Source organism: Paramisgurnus dabryanus, chromosome 1, assembly GCF_030506205.2.
Source record: "Paramisgurnus dabryanus chromosome 1, PD_genome_1.1, whole genome shotgun sequence".
Taxonomy (NCBI): Eukaryota; Metazoa; Chordata; class Actinopteri; order Cypriniformes; family Cobitidae; genus Paramisgurnus; species Paramisgurnus dabryanus.
The window spans coordinates 7,136,467-7,160,596 of record NC_133337.1 but is presented as its reverse complement, the minus strand read 5'-3'; the positions used below and the strand labels follow the sequence as shown (position 1 = coordinate 7,160,596).

The window sequence follows — 24,130 nt, the reverse complement described above, 5'->3', positions numbered from 1 at the left end:
GAGGAGAGGGGGACAAGAAAGTGTGGTCGGGTGTGACTCTGTCCCACACCATGGGGTAACTGTCTTGGGGGGTAGATGTGAATTCTTTGAGGAAGGTTTCGGGGTAGATGTGAATTCTTTGTGGAGGGTTTCAGATGATAATTCAACAAGGAATTAGGAAGCGGTTTCCTGTGGATTCAGCCATTTGTTGCTGGCTTAAGGAAATACCTTTTGTCAGGGTTTGGCACCACCATTCAGCTCTTACATAATGCACAGCCGATGTGTCACCAGCAACCATCGACCGCTTTTCTTTAACTTTAATATAAATTATTAAAACAGTGGCTGAATCCGAAATTGCTACTGTGTAGGCACTGAATTTCACTGAGTACCTACTTAACGTGCACTAAGACAGTACGTACGTTCGCGTTAAGTATGGACAGACGTTATCATGCAACCTATGACGTAGTAGACTTGTTCGAGTTCATGCGGTTTCAGTTACTTAAAACAACAGGAAACATGAATAAAAAAATTATAAATAAAACCATCACAATTAATGAAAAAGTATAAAAGTGAATCCGATATAAAACAAAACTTTATTCAAATGTATTTTTCTAATATCACATATTTACTGTCATCTCAACACAGCTGTGATAATTCTACAGCTTTATTTTCATGAATCAGCTGAGCACTTTGTGGTATATCCTGGGTCTGTGCATGAAGTAAGGGTGCTGAGGAACAGCCCTGTAACGTATCGAAATCACCCGATTGGCTGGTCTCTGGTCGATTGCTTTGCTTTCCCGTGGCTTCATGGGAAAGCTGGGATAGAAGTGTCCATCCGATGCACGCTTCAGAATCTGGGCGGACTCAGTAGGGCATCCAGGGATTTCTCGCCTACTGATTTTATTGATACTGAGGATTCGGACATACTACTCTGTTCACGTGCTGTTTCCCCTCCTACATTTTCAGTAAGTAGGCGGTTTTGGACGATACTTAAGTACACGTGCCTCTGAATCTCGCGAGAAATAGTCCAAAATGCCGGTAATTCTCGCCTACCCTTTTACTTATACTGAGGTTTCGGACATACTATTCGTTCGCCTACTGCTTTTTGCCTACTATATAGTATGGGAGTATGCGGTTCTGGATTCAGCCAGTTAATTCTAATTTTTTTAAATATTAAGTATATCTTCTAAAGCAGGGGTCTCCAAAATGTCGCTTGTGAGCTACTGGTAGCTCGTGTCTTAATTGCAGGTGGCTCGCTTGTGGGTTTATTTATTTATTTTCTATGGTTATGGTGCATTTGGATATCTGGTTAGTGTTACAAGCGCCTGTGGTAGTAAATACTGGTGCTGTGTTTAACGTCACGTTGAGCTATGTAGACTGGCGTATCATATGACATCAGTAATTTAACATGTATGATTCAAAAACAAACAGATATGTCTGCGCAACCACGCCGCGGTAACCGGCCGATCCGCCCAACGCTGTGAAGCCCGCGCCCCGGCAACCGGCCGATCCACGCAATGCTGTGAAGCCGAACACACCTCGAGTCGAGGCACTATGGTTAAAAAGGATGCCATGATTTTCTGATTCACTTTTGGTAAAACGAAAATACAGTCGTCGTCACAAGTTCAATGGGTTATCATCTCATATTTAAACATCAAATGTCAAGAGATACCAGAGAGCCATAAGAGCATTACATCTTGACTGAGGTGAAAGGACGACATGACACAGCTAACGTTAATCACTATAATGATAGTAAAAGAATGAAGGGTGCTTAATATTATGAAGCTTGTGGTTTGACTGGACGTGTTTAAAAGCATGCTGATGATGCGCATCCACAACAGGAGTTAAAGGAACATGTCTACATTTTGGGAATTTAGCTTATTCACCATATCCCCCAGAGTTAGATAAGTCCATACATACCTTTCTCATCTCCGTGCCAGCTGTAACTCTGTCTGACGCAGCCTGCTAGCTTAGCTTAGCACAAAGACTGGAAGTGAATGGCTCCAGCTAGCATACTGCTCCCAATAAGTGACAAAATAACGCAGACATTTTCCTATTTATATGTTTTGATTTGTATAGTCACACCCTGTTCAAATAACAAGGTCATATGAGAGCCAGCCATCTTTTAACAAAACACATACTGGGAACTATATTCTCAGAAGACGAAGCACTGCTACTGAGCGGAGTGATTTGTTCGCAGCACCTGAGAAGCGCCCTGGTGAGGAGCAGAGAGTTCGGTAAGAGTTGTGCTAATCACTACTGTAAGATTAAAAATATAGGCAAGGCAAGGCAAGTTTATTTGTATAGCACATTTCATACACAAAGGTCATTCAAAGTGCTTTACATGGAAATGAGAAAACAAAAATCAAAGATACATGAATTTAAAATATCAATTAAAAGAAAATAAATGTGATTTTAATAAAAACTGTTTAAATGTGTGAAAAAGAATAAAACAGGAAAAGTACAGAACAGTTAAAAATAAGAATAAAAACAAGGGAAATAGAAAATAATTAAAATAGTGCATATATAATATAGTGCAATCAGTTCGGACGCAGCATAGTGCTCATTCAGTAAATGCATAGCTAAACAGATGTGTTTTGAGTCTGGATTTGAATGTGACTACTGTTGGAGCACATCTGATCTCTTCTGGAAGCTGGTTCCAGCTGCGACTGACATAATAGCTAAAAGCTGACTCTCCTTGCTTTGCGTGAACCCTTGGTATTTCTAGCTGATGTGATCCTAATGATCTGAGTGATCTGTTGGGTTTATATTCAATGAGCATATCAGCAATGTACTGAGGTCCTAGTCCACTGAGTGATTTATATACCATTAATAATACTTTAAAATCAATCCTAAATGTAACTGGTAGCCAGTGTAGAGACCTGAGGACTGGTGTGATATGTTCATATTTTCTGGTTCTGCTCAGAATCCTGGCAGCAGCGTTCTGAATGAGCTGAAGCTGTCTAATGGTCTTTATAGGAATTTATTACTTTGTCACAACCCCCTCTCCATCCTGTACCATCTGCATTCCTGTGCTGATCAAAGAGTCTTGTCACAGCTGTTTATCCAGTACAGTGGGGGTTAAAGGTGATCTTCTGATTGGTTTGATTGTATCATGTTGGGTTTAGTCACATGGTCAAGGCAAGGGGATAAAATAAGATATTTTGGGGGTCTCAGGGGCTTCTTTTTCTGATTCTTGCTCTTGCACTCTTCTTCTATGGGCTGGTCTCCATGGGCTTTTGCCTTTTGGCATTTGCCTTTTGCATTCTGCCCTCTGCTTTTCTTCTTCACCTGAGCTCTGGGGTTCAGGCCATTAGGTCAAGATTCCAGTTCTCAATGGTGATTCTCTTTCTTCTAAACATTCTTTCTTTCTCTGTTCTCTATACTATCAGGTAATATTTCACATACATTGAAACAGTGTACATGTACCATTTACCATTTCATGCATTTATAGTGTAACCATTTCAATTGTAACCTTAAGTCAGTACTGTATTAAACCTTTTCATTTACAAATCTAATGTTTAGTTTTGATTTAGTTTTGATACTTAAATGCTACATATTGCAATTCAATATACTTATATTCTAGCAATGCTCTCCCAAATATTTTGCTATTATAACTGCACTTATTTCCGTCGTTGGTATAAGTTGCAGAAGGGTGATAATTGACAAGAAATACACAGTTTTACACTATCTTGCTGTTAACATTTCTGTCATTTCAGCATTCCTACAGATTGAAACACTGTAGTGAATCCACCCTTACACTACCCCCAAGTAGCAGTGCTCTGCCTTCTGAGAATATAGTTTCCAGTATGTATAGTGTTAAAAGATGGCTGTGTCTCATATGACCTTGTTATTTGTACACGGTGTGACTATACAAATCAAAACATATAGAGAGGAAAATGTCTGCGTTATTTTGTCACTTATTGGGAGCAGTATGCTAGCTGGAGCCATTCACTTCCAGTCTATGTGCTAAGCTAAGCTAGTGGGGGCTCAGTCAGACAGAGTTACACCCGGTGTCGTGAGCAATCCAGTCCCCCCGAGCAATTCTGCCCCCCTAGGACCCCAATTGGTACCTAGCAGTAATGCCTGGTCAAAAACTTGTCATCGCGATATCTTGATGCTAATGGCTAATCGAAGCTGCGTTAGTGGTGTAGCAAGCTAGGTACTTTTTACAAAATAGAAGCATACAAAATATTTTTAAAATAAAAGCTTACAAAAATAATATAATTAATGAACTAATATTCATGTTGCAAACACGTGAGCAGCACGTAATGACACACGTAATCGCCTAAAAACCCAATTAATTGCCTTACACAACAAAAACACATTTCAATTTTATGTTATTGATTACTAAGTTATCTGAACGTGAAACATATTTTTTTAAACCTCAGGATTAAAAAAAATGACATTACGTTATTACGGTGAGTGCAACTGGTGTTTGTGTTAAGCTATTTTACCCGATAGCTGTATGCTAAGCTGGTACGTCACGTTAAGCTAATTAAAAAAAATCTAAGAACGAGATTTGGTAGATCTCACCACCTAGAGCATCAGTTATATACTACTATATTAAACGGATAATTTAAAATAGACCAATTGTAATTTTAACAACATTCTAACGATATAAATCATCACGAAACTGAAGGAATTGTAATAAGGCGCTACAAAGGCTACCCATGAGGAGTTTTTTCAGCCAATGGAGTTACGCGGGGTCCTAGGGGGGCAGAATTGCTCGGGGGGACTGGATTGCTCATGACACCGGCACGGAGATGAGAAAGGTATGTATGGACTTATCTAACTCTGAGGGATACGGTGAATAAGTTAAATTCCCAAAATGTGGGCATGTTCATTTAAGTCTTGCATTTTGAGCAGATGCACGTTGTATAATACATTCATGTTGTATCAAGGCTTAATGTCACGTAGAGTGCATCATACCATGCACGGGGGTTACGGGGGTCATGACCCCCGCAAAAATCAAATCCAGCTAATATAACCCCCCCAATATCATCACATTCATTCAGATTAAAATAAATATGAAATATTCAGAATGAACACTTTTGTTTGTTTTCTTTATTAATTTCATTTGCCAGCAAGAAAGATAGTATTATATTTCAAATTATCTGTAATGTACTGCACCGACTACTTGGTATTACCCAACCCGCTTTCTCTGCCAAGTTTATTCACTATTTTGCGCATGCGCAGTGGCTGGGATGAATGGTTGGAGAAAGCTGACGGTGCATGATAAAAAGGACACTGAAAGGCAGCCAGTCGAGCCAGTCAACGATTTTTCATTGGTGGTCGACACCAGCCAAAAAGAGGAAAAATCCTGACCAAACGGAGGTACACACGCGCGAACAAACGGTGAACAGCGCTATTTTTTGCCTTGAGAGGTACCCTGCATTATTTAACAAAAAACTTCATCAAATAAAACAACTCAAAAACAAAAAGCTATACATTTCACATATCTTTGGAAAGCTGGAATTCTTGTGATTCGAATAATGTAAACCATTTTAAGAGACAGTCAACACAGCAGGTACAATTTGTATCCTTTTTAGGCATTTTTTAGCCTTTCTACAGATAAGGCTTCTTTTGTATTTACATGCTTTTGTTTAGATTTTGTTAGTGGATGGTGAGTTTTGGTGATGCCCACCAAAAATCTGTTCTAAATAAAGGTGCAAGCTGCACTCCAGTGTGCCACTCTGTATTGTGTAATTTATTAAGAGTTGAATTGTTCATAATACATTTGCTGCATGTAGGTGCCAATACAGTGATGCAATTGATTAATCTTTACGTTTTTTTCTTCTTTGATAAAATATTGAACACACCCAAAAAATCTATTAAGTGGAAGCTGCCACTGCTGACTAGTTACGCCCTTGGTCATACAGAAAGCGCATCAGTTTGTGTTTATTAACCCTTTACTTTCACTTCATCACACAGCTTTTCCTGTTAGAGGTTTCTGTTAAAAAAAAACATTTATTTAATTAATAATCTATTATGTGTTCATTTCTCTGTCATAGTTTATTCAAAATTAAGTTTTATTTGAGTGTTTTTAATAAAAATATTTTAATTTTCACAATGACGCTCTTTTGATTGCCACACCCTCAGTTAATCAGTACTCATTTTCAGACCTATGGATTAATCGAAATGAAAAAATGACATACATGCACATACCTATTATGAATCCAAAAGCAGTAAATACTCAGTTTATGTTTGAATCATCTTTCTAAATCTGATCTTTAATAATTATTATTTTTTTATTCAAAATGTGGTATTTTTTGAAGAATCCTACCCATATCTAAGAGGTGATAAAAAGTATAAATAAAGCCAACATGAATGTTTTTTTTTTGTTGTTGTTGTTTAAAAGGATCTGTTCTTTCATTTGATGTATCGTATGTTTATGTTTAAAATTAAACAAAATGTTGGCACTGGCTGGCAACTTAAAAAAAAAAATGCTCGCGTGGAAAGAGTTCAAATCACAGTGAGTTAATAGACAGGTGTCTATTAACCCACTAATTTAGGTATTATTTAGGTATGACACAAGTAGATCTCGACCACTTTTATTTTTAAGAAAGTAGTCTCCAAAGAAAAAAGGTTGGAGACCCCTGCTCTATAGGATCAGTTTCGCTAGCTGTCTCTCAAGAGTTTTTATTTCTGCACAAGGGAGGTCATTCAACCTCTTGGGGGTCAGCTGACATAGAATTACGTTACATATACGTTACATTATTACTTCACTCACTAGTACGGATTAAATTTAGCCACTGTACTACTTGGTTATCCTATGATTTTTCAGTTTTCTCCTGTTTTTATTAATGTAATACAAAGGACTCATTATAGTTGTGCGTAGGTCCTACGACGTAGCCATGTAATGGTACGTGGTACCTGTAATGCAGTTTTTTTATCCTTACGAGAGGGGTTCTAGTGGACCAATCACAGCGATTGCAGTCTTCCTAGAACTGATGCGCTATTAAAAATTTGACGAGGTGCACATCAGGCTACGCAGAGGCTACAGATATCCTTTGGCATAGACCTTAAGCACGACTATAACATGGGCTTAAAGCTGCTTTGAAACAATTAAACAATTGTGAAAAGCACTATATAAATTGAATTGAATTTGGTATTAATATATTTGCATGTCAACAGGTTTGCTTACATTATCCAAGAACTCTTTTTATTAAGAGACTTTACTAACTTTACGGGGAGGTTTCCCAGACTAAAATGTATGTTTGAGCTGCTTTAATTTGAAAACATCTTGCGCTGACATATCTTAAAATATATCAGTGCCATTGTTTTGTCTCAAGATGCCCACCAGTATTGTTTTTTTGGTAAGGCTTGCTTGTAAAAATGACTTTAATGTCCTAATATAACTAAGGTCTAGTCCTGGACTAGTCTTAACCCCTTTCCGGGAAACTACATGTTTTAGAAGTGAGTAAAAATTTTTTTTGTTAAAACAGACTATATTTTTATGAAACATTGTATTATGCATGCAGCTATATATAGCTAGCTTTGCTTTGTTCTTGTGTATCAAAGATGTATACTATTTAGTTATTGTCTTTTATTAATTTCTTTTAAAATTTTTGAATGAATCTTGTCAATCTGTCCTTATAATTTGTTTATTTTTTTCACTCACTGATATTCATGCATATTTATAATTATCAGCTACATATAAACTAATGTTATGTTTGATGTGTTTAAAAATAAGATCATTCATGCTGAAAGAGTTAATCCTTCCCCAGGTTTTGTGTTTGCATAACTGCGCTCTCTGCAGATGTGAGATAAGGCAAGATCTGTTATATTTTCTTGAGGGAGGGAATCCACAAGTGCTTATCATTTCAAAACTCCCGTAAATTGGCCATGTCACCTTAACCTTCTGCATGACCTGGGGAGTGATATAATACCAGTCTCTACTGCTGAAACTGTCTATAAAGAGTGTACATTTCTCAGGAGGAAGGTGAGTTAGACTGACTTCTAGCATTTTGGAGATCTCAGGGGTCTGCTATATTCTTCTTCTCAACTTTAATTAGGTATACTGTAATTAGTTTGAAAATAAAACCTGCTCTTAGTTCTCATTTGAGACCAAACCTATTGTTTGTGTGCATTGTGTATTGTATTAAAGCAATACTCCATCAAAATCTTAAAATTACCCCATGATTCTCTCTCCCTCAAGCAATCCGAGATACACATGTCCATCATCTTTAAGCCAAACACATTTGGGGTTATTTTAGTAAATGTCCTTGGTTTTCCAAGCTTATAATGGGGGAAAAGAAGGATCAGGAAACAACTTATGACTTTTAAGCCCAAAAAAGTGTACCATCCAAAGGTCTTTTGGGGGTATTTGATGCGATTTTGTAAGAAAAATATCCTGATTTCAAACTTTATAAACAGGGATGCACATAACTGTGTGTCGGAGGCGCGTATCATGGTCTGAATCAGATAATGTGAAAGTATTACAATTCCACATCATCTTCAAGAGATGCACTGAAACCTCACCAACAGCTGATAGTAGTTTGTACAGTAGCTGGCAGAGGATTTTACAGCGCCCCTGTGTACAACGACATTTGTACAAATCTACAGGAAATGGTTGCGATTGGGGATTACCTAGTGCACATTTTGTGCACCTCACACACCCTTGAGAATTGCGCTAAATCAGCTGATTGCAAAGTTTCATATTGTGAGACGTTTAATCGCTCTGTTGTCAAGTTATTGCAGTTTTATTTAATTAAAGGTGGAGCAAAAAAATGAGAAGTGTTAAAGACATTGTGTCATGAAAATGGCATCTCCCTTTCCAAACTAGGAAAGTTTCACAATATCAGATGGTCTGGATGGAGGCACGAGATCCTGCTGAAAATATGAAGACAGCTGCCTGCTATTTAAATACAATTGTCTAATACAGCTGACAGCGATTTGAAGCACATTTACACAGAAAGTTTTCAGTGCTTTCTGGTCAACATGCTGGACATTGGCAAAATTCTGCAGCTGACATCCCAAAGGTTCAGCAGGAAAAACTGACCATAGGAGACTGTAAAGATGAACTCATGTTAGCCATTGGACAGTTCACCATTTTGCTTGTTGTAGAAGGCCAACACAGAAAACAAACAGTTCACAATGCTGATGCTGATAAAGACAAAGTTGAAGTTCTCAGAGGTTTAATTGGAGAGTTTGAAAGCAGATATGAATCTCTGAACTCATGTGATCACTTTTTGATTTTTGATCCATCAACTTGGCCTCAAGAAATGCAAGACCTCCACACTTTTGGTAACAACGTGATCAGCAGCATTCTCCAGAAGTATGAGGCTATCTTGCCTCTTGACAGACAATGTTTAGTTTTGCTGCGACAGGGTGAGTACCAGTTCTAATCTCTAGGTGCTCTCATGAGAACCAGGCTAAAAAAGTTATGTGCATCCCTGTTTATAAACAATAATAACTAGCTTACGATTCACAAGAGCCACTGCGCAATGTACCCATGGCAACCAAGATGACTTTGTTACCGGAAGCTAGTTACAGTTTCTAAAGTTTATACTATGTATTTTTTTCTCATACAAATGTAATACCATACACAATCGCATCGATTACCTGCAGAAGATCTTTATTAACCCATTGGAGCTTTGTGAATAACCTCTGTGAAGGATTAATGCACTTTTTGGGGTTTAAAAATAGAAGTTGTTCCCTATCATTTCTCCCCCTCCCTGATTCTTATTCATGCCTACAGACAAACTTGTTATCTATGTTGTGGACTTTATTTCCTTGTGAACCCTATCTTAACAACCTTAAGGGTAAACTGAGGGCTCGCTTACAAGACAACTTAAAGTCTTCAACTAAAACCAAAAACCTTTTTATTTGTTTTGGCTGCTTATTTACATGACAATGGCATTATGAAGGCCTAAAACACAGGTTTTAAAGTGCAAGCTTTTGAAACTGACAAAAATAAGTAAATGTAAAAATAGTGATGTTGTGCACATATTAGGTCCACATGCTTAGACATTGTGTGAGATCTTTTTCGCAGATCTGTGTAAAAAGGGATTGTTTAACAATGTTGTTGACTGTACACAAAAAACACAAAGGAAAACTTTTATGTATTCAGTACATCACTGTTGTGAAAATGTACCATTAAAGTATCAGGATAAAATAGCCGAACCTTTCTAAATTGCAAAAAAAATTTTTTTTATCAAAATAAGAGCTATTAACCTTTGGATCTTTGCCTTGTCGTCTTGACCAATGAAGCCTTATCTCTTGTTTCAAGAGATTTCTTTTTACGAAAAAAAGATGAGAAAAAATGTATAATAAGTGAACATAACATTTATAAAAATGTAATATTATTAATATTAGTTAAAATATGAATTTGTTTATATTTATAATGTTTATCAATCATTCTAATACAGCAAGAACACCTTAACACTACTAATCATTCCTAAGATCTGAGTATACATTTATTATGTTTCAAAGTAAAGATTGAAGGGCACTCAGAGATCACACCCAAAATGAAGACATTTTATATTGTTTCAGAAGGGGGTGGGGGCATACAGTGCTCAGCATAACACAGACATGACATTGTATTTGATTGATGCAATGCAGCGTATAGAAAACATAACTGACATGAAGGAGAGTGGGCGCGTGATGGCAAGCAAAAACATGAAGATAAAGGCGGTTGGAAAAAGCTAAAATAAAAATAGCACACAGCAGTAGCCCTAATCTTGAGCCTGATGAGGAAGAGACAGCAGCAGTTGCTCATGTGCCAGCGGTTCTGCTTTTTATGTAGATTTCAAGTCATTTTTAGTTCATACAAAAACATTTATTTCTATTTTATTTATTTATATGTGACATTTGCCATAAATGTGATCTAATATGGTGAGAAAGTAGCAGCTGTTTGTAGTTGTGCTGGGGAGGGGGAATTCAGGGCCGTTTATTACTACCAGTAGGGGTGGCACGGTTCACAAAACCCTCGGTTCGGTTTGTATCACGGTTCTATGGTCACGGTTCACGGTTCAGTACGGTTCTTGTTGTTATTTTTTCTTTAAATTTTTAACACTCCAGAAATGTATTATCTTATTAATGTATTAATTATCCATAATTTAGGATACAGTATTTAAAAAAGTTATATCATGTAATCATGCACAAACTGAATTTGACTTTAAGCACATTGGACCATCTCTGAGGAAAGCCAGATGAGATTTTGATAGAGCAAGAGGGAAGACATTGATGATTTCAACATGCTTTTCATTTATTTGGCAAAAAAGAGAATGTGTATTGCCATCTACATAAACTTTATGTGCATTTTTAGCACACAAAGATAACTTGCATTTATTAAAATGCCAACTTCAGTGTAGCTCTTAGATTTATCACTGAGAGGCTGCTTTAATACTGAGAGTTTATGTGGACGAGAGAGAAACATAACCTTTGCACCTGTAATATTAAAATCTCTTTAAGTCTCTTTTGTCCACTTTTGACCACTTCTGATTACTTTGAGGGGCAATTTCTGAAAGATCGCGCAACTTTCACACGCTAGCAAAATGAAACTACGCGGAAATCAGCCGCTTTAATTTTATCAATGAAAGGCTAAAAATAGCGCTGAATATGAAAAGACGTAAAACATTGTTGTCAGTACCTCAGATTAGATAAATGGTCGGAGAGAAGGCGATCTCGTGTGGCTGTTGGAGTACATTCAACCCATAGACTGCAGTTCAATCTATTGTTTTATTTCCGCTGTCATCATAAGTAACATGAAATAAAAATATGTTTCCACACACCAAACTTATACGACGCTGGCGCATCCTCCAACTGCGGGCAGACTTCCTTTTCTCTCCCACTTGCCATTTCTACACGTAACATAACCTGCAGTACTTATACTCCAAACCAGTCACCTCTTCTTTCGCGCGAAAGGGAAACACGCTATCTGAGGTCACATACAGTGCATGAGACTACATTGCGCATGCCATGAACCGTTGAACCGTGCGGTACACACGCGCTCCGAACCGAGACAAGCGAACCGAACGGTTCGGATTTTTTTCATGGACCGTGCCACCCCTAACTACCAGCCCGTCTCTATTTGTTGTATTTATGAGTTCTGGTTTCCTTCACTGCACTGCATAACATGTCTTTTGTATTTGCAGTTCAAGTCAGGTCACATTTAACCTAAATGTGACCCTGGATCACAAAAGCAGTCAATCAGTTGCATTGGTACATTTGTAGCAATAGTCAAAAATCTTTATTGCTCCAAGGCCAGTTTCATTTAGTTTTTAATAAAAATATTTCATATATGTTTTATGGAGTAATTAAAAATATAATTATAATTTAAGGTCTTTATAACAACTTTATTTATTATGACAGTAACTACTTTTCACTTCCTAACAAACTTCTGTCTGCTAAAGTGCTTTCAAATGAGACCAAACTTATGCTTTTAGTGCAAAGGCATCATAAACTGTATATTTTTTACAGTTTATTATTTTTTTAGTTTGGCTATGACATTAAATTTTTTTAAAGCGGCAGTTCAGGTTAACTGATTAAATAAACATATTACCACATCTAAATCTGCAACATGTTTACTAGACCCCATATCGACCATATGGTTTAGTTCACACCGTTCTGTCTAACCGTTATCATTTTATTCATATTCATAGGGAATCATAACTATATCAAAACTAATGCAAGTAAAATATATGTAATATACATGTGCAATACCAATATTACTTATTTAAACTGAGCACATTATTCGTCCATTCTGCTTATTTTACATTTTTCTTCATTGTATATGTACGTTTACATATTGTCTATTTCTATGTTGTGTGCTTTTTAGGGGTGGGCCGATCCAATACTTTGGATCGGATATCGAGCCGATCCGGACCTTTTTTGCTGGATCGGATATCGGAATAAGGGGCGGATCCAAATTCGATACTGTGCGTTACTCATTGTTGTTACTATCATGCTATAGAAAAGTCAGACTATTATCACCATAAACACCATATAAGCACCATAAACATTTTTACACACTATATTCAAAGTCTTCCTAATATATTCAACAATTTTATGTGAAAAACAATTGCATATATGAAGATATTTAAGGTCACAAAAACTCTGGTTGGTCTGGTGCTCGCGGGGTTAATGCACTGGAGTAGCAGTGAATAAAACGCGTCATACACACACAAGACACACGCAAACACAATAACCTTATATATATTTCTGTGTGTACACACACACACACACACACACACACACACACATTTCTAAATGGATCAAGAAAAATACAAGAATTGGATCGGTATCGGTCGATACTCAGAATTTAGTAATCGAAATCGGATCGCTAATGGAAAAAGTGGATCGGCCCACCCCTAGTGCTTTTAAATATTTGTACAACTTGTATTAGTTATTTTTTGTCTTTTTATTATCTGTGCCTTGCCAAATTCATTTGTTTGTGCTGTGGTAGCTTCTGTCAGTAAAACAAATTCCTTGTATGTGTAAACATATCTGGCAATAAAAGCTCTTCTGATTCTGATATGGATTACCACAAAGATCTGTCTTAAAGCCTTTGCTATTTTTAAAATACATGCTGCCTATTGGAAATATTATTAGAAAGCATAGGATCAGCTGCCAGTGCTATGCAGACAATACTCAGTAATATATCTCATCAAGACCAGATAAAACCTCTAAACTATCCAAATTGGCTGAATGTAAACAAGACAAAACGCTCAATGACCAGTAACTTCCTTCTTTTCAGAAAAGACAAATATACTACTCATAGGACCAAAGAGCCAAAAGCCGAATAATTTGGAGTTAAATGTGCAAATAGAATAATGTAATGTTAACCTTAGCAAATACAGTAAATAATTTGGGCCTTATATTAAGAGAGAAATCTTTCTTTTAAAAATCATATCTCACATGTCACAAAAACAGCCTTCTTCCATATTAAAAACATCGCCAAGCTGTGGAAAATATTATTTGATCCCTGATGCAGCGAAGCTTGCTCATGTGTTTATAACAGCTAGATTAGATTACTATAATGCTCTGCCGGGCGGCTGTCCTGCATCCTCAATAAATATGCTACAATTAGTGCAAAACGCAGCTGCTTGAGCTCTAGCCAGGTCATGCAAGTTTAATCATATAACCTAAATTTGGTTACCAATTAAATTCCGTAATGATTACAAAATATTGTTACAGCCCTAAAAGTTTTAGCACCTATGCTTAACAAAACCTCTGAAAAACTACAAAAAAGTTGCATCCGGTAACTTTGCATTAAGGTATAAATAAAGAAGCTATGAATCCTGGATCCTGTCTCTGTCAGATGACTCAACACATACGGAAAGATGACACCGGACTTCAGATGATGCAAGCGCTATTAACTGATCAATCTTTTTTACATTTTCTGAATTGTTGTGTTTTATGTGTTTTCTACATTGTGTCCCTTTGTAAAGCTGCTGTGCAACAGTGAAACTGTGAAAAGTGCTTTACAAATAAATGTGAATTTAAATGAATTTATATTAATTGTGCCCTTTTTACAATGTTTCATTACTTCGAAGCTGCTTTACAAGAAAGACAAAGAAAAAAAACAGAAATTATTATATGAAGAGTTTGGTTCCAAAACACGATAAACAGCATTTTAAATTTGTTACCACCAAAATCAGTATTGTATCAGGTCAGTATTAAAAAGTAAATTCTTAATTTTACGAAATACCCGCTATCCGGCATGTTATTCTATCATCTTTTCACCCTTTTTTTCTCAAAACGCCATAAAAGCCAATCCTCCTTTTCTGCAGAATGCAATAAATCCCCTCCACAAATTACAGCACACCATTCCACGCATTGTAAACAACAATTGCGGCTCGTTGAATACACTTGGAATCCTAGTTTTCTTCATCTACTTTGTACTTCATGATCAACAAACAAACAAAACAAAATAAAACTTTTGATGGCACTGATGAACCTGTGGTAGTTCATCGGGCGACAAAAACAACATTTGTTCTCACACAACAGCTTCTGTAATACTAACACATTGACCCCAGAGGATCTTATTAAAAACGTTCCATTATTTTACTTGAAGTCAACGAAAATTTAGCAGGACCAAAACATTTTAAAGCTGAGCTGATCGCTATCAAAAAAGTTCAGGGACGACGTAAAGGATGATGCAGCAATGACAGTGTTCTTAATGACAAAGTAAGTGTTTTGATTAATGCCATTAATGTTTATTTTTTAATCAGTGTATACCACTAGTCAACTAAATGAATATACTGTAACATGGCAAAGATCAATGCACATGTATATATTGATTTATTAGATTTATAGCATTTTGAAAAAAAAACGTATAAAAAATAATCTGTTTTTATAATAAATCTTTGAAAATCATATTATGGATTTGAATTTTTAATGCCATTATAACCTAAATATGCTATGTGAAAGTTTGCAACAAAAAATAGTGGTTTCCATCATGTCCCTTTCTTGGTATAGAAAACATTTTTTTTTTACCGAAATTAGTCAAAATGGATTTATTGCGTTTTGGGACCTTCCATTTTTAACATTGCTGTTTGGTGACTGTCACTCCCGAGCTTTGCTTTTGTTGGAATTCAACAGTCAGTGGACTGAAATGGTCACAATACATTTAGAAAAGATGATATAAGGCACAACTGTAGTGGTCTCTTAATTATTTCCATGGCTGTAGAGTATTTATAATAGAATATATAGTTTTATTGCAAATTTTATTGTCTTAATAGATTATCTAATAACATGGTATATACTTTATTAAATTTTAAACAATTAGTCAAATCACTATTATTATTATTTTAAATTATGAGTGTGTCTTATTGGAATATGAATGTGTTTATCAGACTTTATGTGGAAGGACTTAACATTTACAAAAACACTCTACTAAGATTCCTCTTAACAGATGATAACTGGAGTTTACAGCAAGTATGGAGACAAAATGTCTCAATGTCTGATATGAGAGAAAAACAAATCTGTGTTACTGAATATGACTGGTAGTTGTAGAAAGGAGTATCAAGAGTACAAAAGGAGAAGTTGAAGAAGATGCCGTTGGTCACACTATGCAGATGCTCTGCAAGACTGTTGACCTTTCTTGCAAGAAAACACCTGGTCCTGTTCTTCCTGTGTTTTTGAAGCTTTGATTGTGTTTACAGTGCACAATATAACAGGTTTCCATGTTTCACGTGTAAAAAAACTTACATAATTTACTTATTTCTATAGCGCTGTTTTCACTGTCCCAAAAACGGGCTGATGTCTTACTTTTTCTATGAAGTCCCTCCTTCAGCAATACGCAACGAATTCTGATTGTGTAGTTTGTTTAGTGTGTTGTGATTCAACAGCAGCTTAGCTTAGCCAGAGTCGTTTGAGCTTAGCTGGTGACTGGCGTATTCCTGTGGGTGGCGGAGTTTAGTAAAACGCTCTTATATTGATGTCATTCAACCGGGAAGTAGAGGGCTGTAGTCCAAACTGCCCATTCGCTGTAGGCTTTGAAAGGGGACTTCTGTTAAAGAAAATATATCGCCTGGCAGTGAACTTTGAGCTTTATCATTTTATCATTATTTATGCTCTAACAGCAACATTACACACTAACTAAAGTTTGAAAATGGGATCTGGAAGAACGTGACCTTTAAAAGGCCTTCTGTCTGTCTCTTACTTAAAAATTGCTGTGACACAATCTTAATGACCCTTAATAGAATAAAAGTATTATTAATGATATGTAATTAAACACAGTATATTTATATATACTTTCACTTTAAATTTGCTTAATCCCGGCCTCAAGCTATTCAGAAATACCCGTTTGTTGGTGTTGGGTTGAATGTTTCACTTACACTCATATTACTCAAAGTTATTTCATCTTCCTCATTTCATGATATATACCTTAACATATTAACTATGATAATCAGTAACAAAACATAGAATTAACCTTATTAACAATTATATGAAATGTATTATGTTTATAGTGTTTGACCTTATAAAGCTTTAACTAATACCTGTAGAGATTGCATAACTTTCCTTGTTTGTTCAAATCAGCAATTTTGTGTGGTCCATAAGCCAGCAGTTGCATACAGTATAGCATCGTACAAAGTTGCCAATGTAGCAAACTTATTTGTATCAAAGGTTCACAAATGGTCCTAGACATATCTTTCAGACATATATTTTGTGACTTGACACATTGAGCGATAGCAGATGTTCCGTGTTTCAATTTGAGTGGCAAGATTGACATGCTTACTTCTCCTTTCTGTGTATAAATATAATAATACATAACAATAAATATCTCTGAGGGGATATTTGTCTAAGCATTGTCTATGTCATTCTTTCATCCCTGATATCAGTCTTTCTCTTCTATACTGCTCAACTTATTCAGATCTCGGGTCTAATAAAAATACTAATTTACAAGAAAACATGTCTGATGCCCTTAAGAGGACTGTATTTTATACATATATTCAATTAAATAGTCCTGCAGTGTCTGTGAGATTTCAAACATCTTTTGTACTTTTTTACATTCTAGCTTACATCTTGAGACATGATACAAATCGTTTCCCTTAGCCATTCCATGTTCCATTTCCCTGTTTGTGCTGAATTAAAAGTTTCATTTCCTCTTTTACCAATATAAAATAACCTCTCAATAATAAAGACTATGACTTTTGAGTGAACCTCACTTTGATGTCTGTATTAGGGATGCTCTGAACCTATCTTTGATTACTTTTGTCTCATGAATGCGGCCGCAAGTCGAGACATTTTTTACACAGTGCGAGCATTTTTACAACCCGTTGCTTATGTGCAATGTGCAAATTAGATTTTCTCTCTCTTATATTTTCTTTGAGGACGCGCTCCGGTCCTAACAGCGCGAGGCGTCTTCACATCTCCATCAAACAGCATATACAACATATATATCTATAGTGGATATTACATCTTCATACCGAAAGCTTATTATTTGCATGCGTTTAAAAGTTTTGACAGTTTAAGCTTTCATTTTACTCGCAGCTGCTCTCGTCCGCATACAAACAATGAGCGCACGCAGACACTGCCTGTCATTCAGAGCGACATAGACATTCTCTATAGAAACAATAACATACATAATTTCTGCAAATAATATAACCAAGGCAACATCTGTGTTATAACTTTATCTCAGTCATCAATGAGCTTGAAGAATCAGTATTGGCATTGGTATCGGCCGATCAGGATGACTAGAAATCAGTCCTTGGTATCTGCTGGAAAAATCCTGATCAGGGCATCTCTAGTCTGTATCATTCTTGGTCCCTGATATGTTGCATTGCTCCATTTCGAACCTGATGTGACCTTCTTAAACAAACAGTTTTAACCATTTGACATATACTTTTTTCTAAAAGAACAAATGTATCTCGTTTACTATTTCATTATAATTACAGGGGATTTTGCCAGATGTAGCACAGCACTACCCCCTAAAAAAATTGTTAAGTGACTTTTGTAACTTGAGCTATTTAGTTGAACACATGCCCTTAAAGTTATCACTTTAAAAGCATTTGTTCTAAAAGATGAAAATGTTTTCAGATCCATTTCAATGATCTAGCAGTGCATGTGTGTGTGAGGAGATTTACTTGTTTGCAAACCGCAGCCAGAACACGTTGTATGCATAAAGGCGCAGAGGTTCAGCAGATCGCAGTAGCACCATGTAGCGGATGTCGAACTTCACCATACCCACCTCTTCTCTATGAAATAACACTGGGTCCTCCAAATATTTACTCACCACCTGAAATAGACACATGCACATAATCAGTCAAAGGTTTGCATCTTTCCATAAATTTGAGATGAATGGGGGACTTCCTATTCAGGCATGGCGTGAGTAGGAACACGTGAGTGTAGCTCCCGACTTCTTTTTTGTTATTTTTTTTTCAAATAAGATTGTTGAAACGGGTTTTCTCGCTGTTAGCCTCATAAACAACCAAGATTTATCAAAAATATGATGAACAGAAAGCAACCTCGGAATAACCTTTATAATTTTTTCCAAGACAAGCAACGCGTTTGGTTTTTTAACAAGACACCTACACTTCATTTACCCCTAAGCTCTAATTAAAATTGATTCAGTATATTTTGTCAAGTATTTCAATTGGCTGCATAGTTGTTCCCCTAAGGATATTAATGCCTTATTGGTATACTTAATAATCCTCTGTTGATTATAGTATTGTATACATTTATTCTGTATTTTTATTCTGACAAAACTTTATTACATTCCTTATTTAGCTTATATCCCATGCCTTAATCTAATTTGGTATAAGTTTTGTTGATCAACAGACTCTACATATAATTTTATGATCAATTGTTTTATTCATCTTTTAATGAGGTCGGCGTTTAATGATGTGAAATATCAACTTTACTGGAAAGGGGTCAGATTTGGACTTCGGGTATTGTATGAAGAGAAGATGTGTTACTTTAACACGCCAGAGGATGCTAACGAGTTTTATAGTTCCCACTGGGATGAAGGCAGAGATGGCAAAGACCTTTTCTTTATTTATGAAACAGAATGGTTGTGTAGATCCTTGGAGATTTTTAAAACCACTGAGCAAACAATTGTCTTTTTATTCCCATGTCCATCACTCCTTCTCCAGATTAGATTATTTTTTTATAGATTTGCTTATGTCGATGGTCAAGAATGTTGAATACTCTGCTATAGTCGTATCTGACCATGCGCCAGTTCTGTTAGACATGTATTTCTATCTGAATATTAGAAAAAACGGCCGCTTTGGGCATTTAACCCTCTACTTTTATCTAATTATAAATTCTGTGACTTTATTTCAACTAACATAGACTTTTTGGAACTAAACAATTCATTACTCTGGGAGACTTTAAAAGCTTACTTGAGGGGCCAAATAATATCTTACAAAAATTTGAGATGAATGACGGAATGATGATATGTGTTGAATATCTCATTTTTTTCTACAAAGTGGAGTCAATGTTTACATGCAAGTCAAATCCTCCTGTGAGACAATAACCTTTAATTCAAATATATTATTTAGTGCTGTTAATAAATTAAAATATTTAATGTAGATAAATCGCATGATTTCATGAGTTAACTCGTGATTAATCGCAAATTAATCTCACATTTTTATCTGTTCAATTTACCTTAATTTAACACACTTTAACACAAGTTTTTAATGCTTTAATCAACATGGATTTGGACAAATATAAATGCTATATGCAAATGTATGTTTACAACAGCCTGTTTACATTTTCAACAGAATCATCAGCCATAGTTTTATATATGATTTTCCCTTTAGAAGACCTTGTTCTTTCTCCATTTCTGTTTGCTGCTGCATCCTTTGTGACCTGTGCTGGCAAATTGAGTTGAGCAAATTGAGCACATTTTCAAAAATGAGTTACTTATATTTCAACATTCTCTTTTAAAAAACTTGCATGATTTGTTGGAATCTAACAAAACATGACAGAACTACACCTGTTTACGCAAAGCAAAACAATATCAATATATGTTAAATATACGTTTTTCTTTTATTGTTTAATTTTGACATTGAGACAGAATGTTTAAGATACTGTAGGCTAATGCAAGGGTTTAATATAATTCTTGTCAAAACAGATATTTTTAAAACTTTAATTTTGTGTAGATGTCTATTTTGTGTAGACATATATATATAGACATCTACACAAAAGTACAGTTTTAAAAATATCTGTTTTGACAAGAATTATATTAAACCCTTGCATTAGCCTACAGTATCTTAAACATTCTGTCTCAATTTCAGACATTCTGTCTCAATGTCATGCACACAAAGCGTTTGTGTGCATGCGCTTCAGACGTCAGCGTCAGGAAGATTTTGAGTCTTGTCACTCTTAATAACTCAATCAGGTCCCGAACTTTATCTCTCTTAATAATTATTTTAAAATCATTCCTGCAGTCTATTTTCTATCATTTCTACATGCTTAAATCCCCTTTACTCCCTTGCTCGACCGGATTTCAATGAAGCTCGGTGGGTATAGATTTGTGGTGTTAAGCCCACTGGGCGGGGGCGGGGGCGGGACTTTAGTCCTTAAAAGGGTGTCAGTGCGTCGATCTCCAAACATTCGCCGGCCCGTACATATATATATGTGTGTATATATACATGTGTGTGTATATGTACATGTGTATACATATGAATGGCCCCTACGCTAATAGGATTTTGTTTTCTTTCTTCATGTCTCGTCCTCGACTCCGAGGACAATGAGACAAACAGACCCAGTTCCGGTAAATATGAAAGTCGACACACCTCTGATCTACTGGCTGACCTTCAACGTGATGCCCAGCTGATGCCTGACCAACGACCACCGGCAGAACCCGCTTAACCTCCGCCTAATCTCCTTATCTGTTTCAATGTATGTATGTATGTATGTATGTATGTATGTATGTATGTATGTATGTATGTATGTATGTATGTATGTATGTATGTATGTATGTATGTATATATATATATATATATATATATATATATATATATATATATATATATATATATATATATATATATATCTCCCAAGGGTTTTTCCCTCCTAGGACTTTGTTTACTTCCCCGGCTAAGCCTGGGGATTTTTCTCCTAGGGGGGTTTTCAACCCGGGGAGGCAGCCTTCTTGGGCTTCTTGGGCTTAACTTAGCACGCTTATAATGTTGATTCATAGCCGCAGCAAATTTAGCTGCTTGTGCTATCGTGTATTGTGTTGTGCTATCTGTCCTTTTTCTGTGCTTTTCAAGGCTTCTATTAATGTAAAGCTGCTTTGAAACAATCACCAATTGTGAAAAGTACTATATAAATAAAATTGAATTGAATTAAAAACTAAAAAAACAAAATACAAGCAATGGAATGAAGACGCATCTTTCTTTGCTTTATTAGATGATGGATTTGGGACGGTACAACTCTCAGGAAACGTACAGATACAGATCCTTTTAGATGTTAAATGACCATTTAGAGCATTAGATTCTCTAGACGAGAGCTATATGTTCTTATTTTTTGAAAACCTCAGACTCATCTAGACAGAAAATATATAAATTCTTAGTCTGGAGATATGTAGGTGAGGTCTGAGCTGAGCAGCAGTGATCTGATATCAGGGACCATGAAGAGATGCAGACTACGATAGGCCATGATATTACATTTAATATTAAGTAAAGAGGAGATATTGATCACCTCCAAACAATGGAAACACCTGGACGGTTCTTTAACCAACACTCAAGTATGATAAATGATATTTAATGATTCATTGACAGATTTATAACCGTGGATGTGGAAGTTGAAACAGGAAGCATAGCAACAAGAAAATGAAATCATGTCACAATGAGTTCATTTAGAGGTTGTGCATGTCTGAAGGAAAATATATGATCCTTTAATAATGCATATGAATATTACAATGTGTATTTATAATAATGATGTAAGGTTAACATAATACTAAATATAGTCGAAAGAGAAATATAAAAACATAAAGCATATGAGTGTGATTAAACTCTCAAAATTTTGACAGTCATAAACTACCATACCGATATACGTAGATGGTATTGTCTCATGCCACATCACAATGAGAATAAAGCCTAATATATTACCAAAACTTGATATACTAGTGTATAGGGGTGTAACGGTTCGTGTATTCGAACCGGACCGTTTCGGTTCAGGGCTTTCGGCACGGTGCGCACGTGCACCGAAAGTATTTTGTGTGCGCCTGTGCGGAACATAATACGTGCGTTTCCGCACGAACATATTAAGTGGCGGAAGTCTCCGCGTTCAGCGCAAGTCTTCTGTCAAACATATAACATAATTCGGCCCGCAGAAAGATTTTTATTTACTTAGTTGTATATCCGTTTGATTATTGATGTAAACGTTTACGTGTCGTATCTAAAAGCGCATGTTAAACGCGTGTCAACGCGCTGCTTTGTTCTTTCAAAAGTGCGTGAGAGGATGCACGTCTTTCGTTGCTACGCATTCATGAGACGCGCTTTCTGTGACAGCAAGAATAAGGAATGCGTGATCAGATTTTTCATCTGCATATCACGTCAATCATATCATTGTCACAATGCGATCAGCTGGTCGGGACAGAGAAGAGCTGTAACCCGGGCTTACTCAGTTGTTACTCAGCTACGGAGGGGTTCGTTAGTAAAGTCACAGGCAGCTTACATTGATGACACAAGCAAAGATTAGGAGAAACGTGCAAAAGATCAAAGATGGCTATGTATGCAGCTCACTAATCTCAAAATGAGTGTATAATAAGTATATCATCATGTTGCTTGCTATGCAGTTACACATAGAGCAGTAATATTATTTTTATACAGAGATGGTACATAGCCAATTCAATTCTGTGAGTTAAACAATCCAAAATAAATCAAAACAGAAAATTTTTAGTGGCAAAAATGTAGGCTAATAGTTCATAAATGTATTCAGGAATTGAATTTGTTAGTTCAAGGTTTTAGTAGAAAAAGTTTAAGAGAAGGTTAAGATAAGAGTTACCTTCTGTTATAAAATGTAAAAAATAACTTTGCAGTAGTATTTTATTTATTATTTTTTCATTTTATATATATTTTATACTTTAATAAAGTGTTTAAAAAAGTGTAAACAAATTGTAAAAAAAAGTTTAAAGTAATAAACAACCTGCAGTTTAATGTTTGCATTTCTCCCTTACTGTACCGAAAATGAACCGAACCGTGGCTTCAAAACCGGGGTTCGCACCGAACCGTGATTTTTGCGTACCGTTACACCCCTACTAGTGTATAATGTGTACCTTTGGCGTGCTCTCCCTCTGTCGGATTATGAAGTTAAGGTTGTTTGTGATGTGTGTGTCCAGACCACGAGCCAGATTCCACGGTTTACAGATCCAGTGGTTATCCAGACCCCTGAAAAAAATCATTGACAAGCATTACACACAATAAACACTGAATTAACTAGTTTACTAGTCAAAACACTGGGTCTGTGGATCATGTCAAAAAAACTATGAGCCTACATAGGGTGCATATAAAAATCTACTCACCCTTGTTCAAAATTGCAGGTTTTTGTGATTTAAAAAATGAAATCAAGATGAATCATGCCAGTTTCACATTTGAAATTGCAACCTATTTTATTAAGTGATTACAATAGGTATCATTTACGGAAAAAAAGTACAATAACCAAGTGTGCACAGAAAATATGGCACAACAGTGATATTACTAAGACCAGGACATCCACCTAAAACTGATGAGAAGATCAGGAGAAAATC

General features: G+C 36.0%; 1 protein-coding gene across 1 annotated transcript in view; it reads right to left on the bottom strand.

Moving 5' to 3' along the window:
- ttll12 (tubulin tyrosine ligase-like family, member 12) overlaps positions 1-24,130 on the bottom strand; it is a 100,357-nt gene that overhangs the window by 11,448 nt on the left and 64,779 nt on the right. Inside the window, exons 9-10 of the mRNA XM_065265585.2 lie at positions 23,660-23,771; positions 18,516-18,667 (exon numbers count right to left, since the gene is read on the bottom strand). Coding sequence (XP_065121657.1) covers positions 18,516-18,667; positions 23,660-23,771 — 264 coding nt within the window. The remainder of the gene's footprint in view (positions 1-18,515; positions 18,668-23,659; positions 23,772-24,130) is intronic.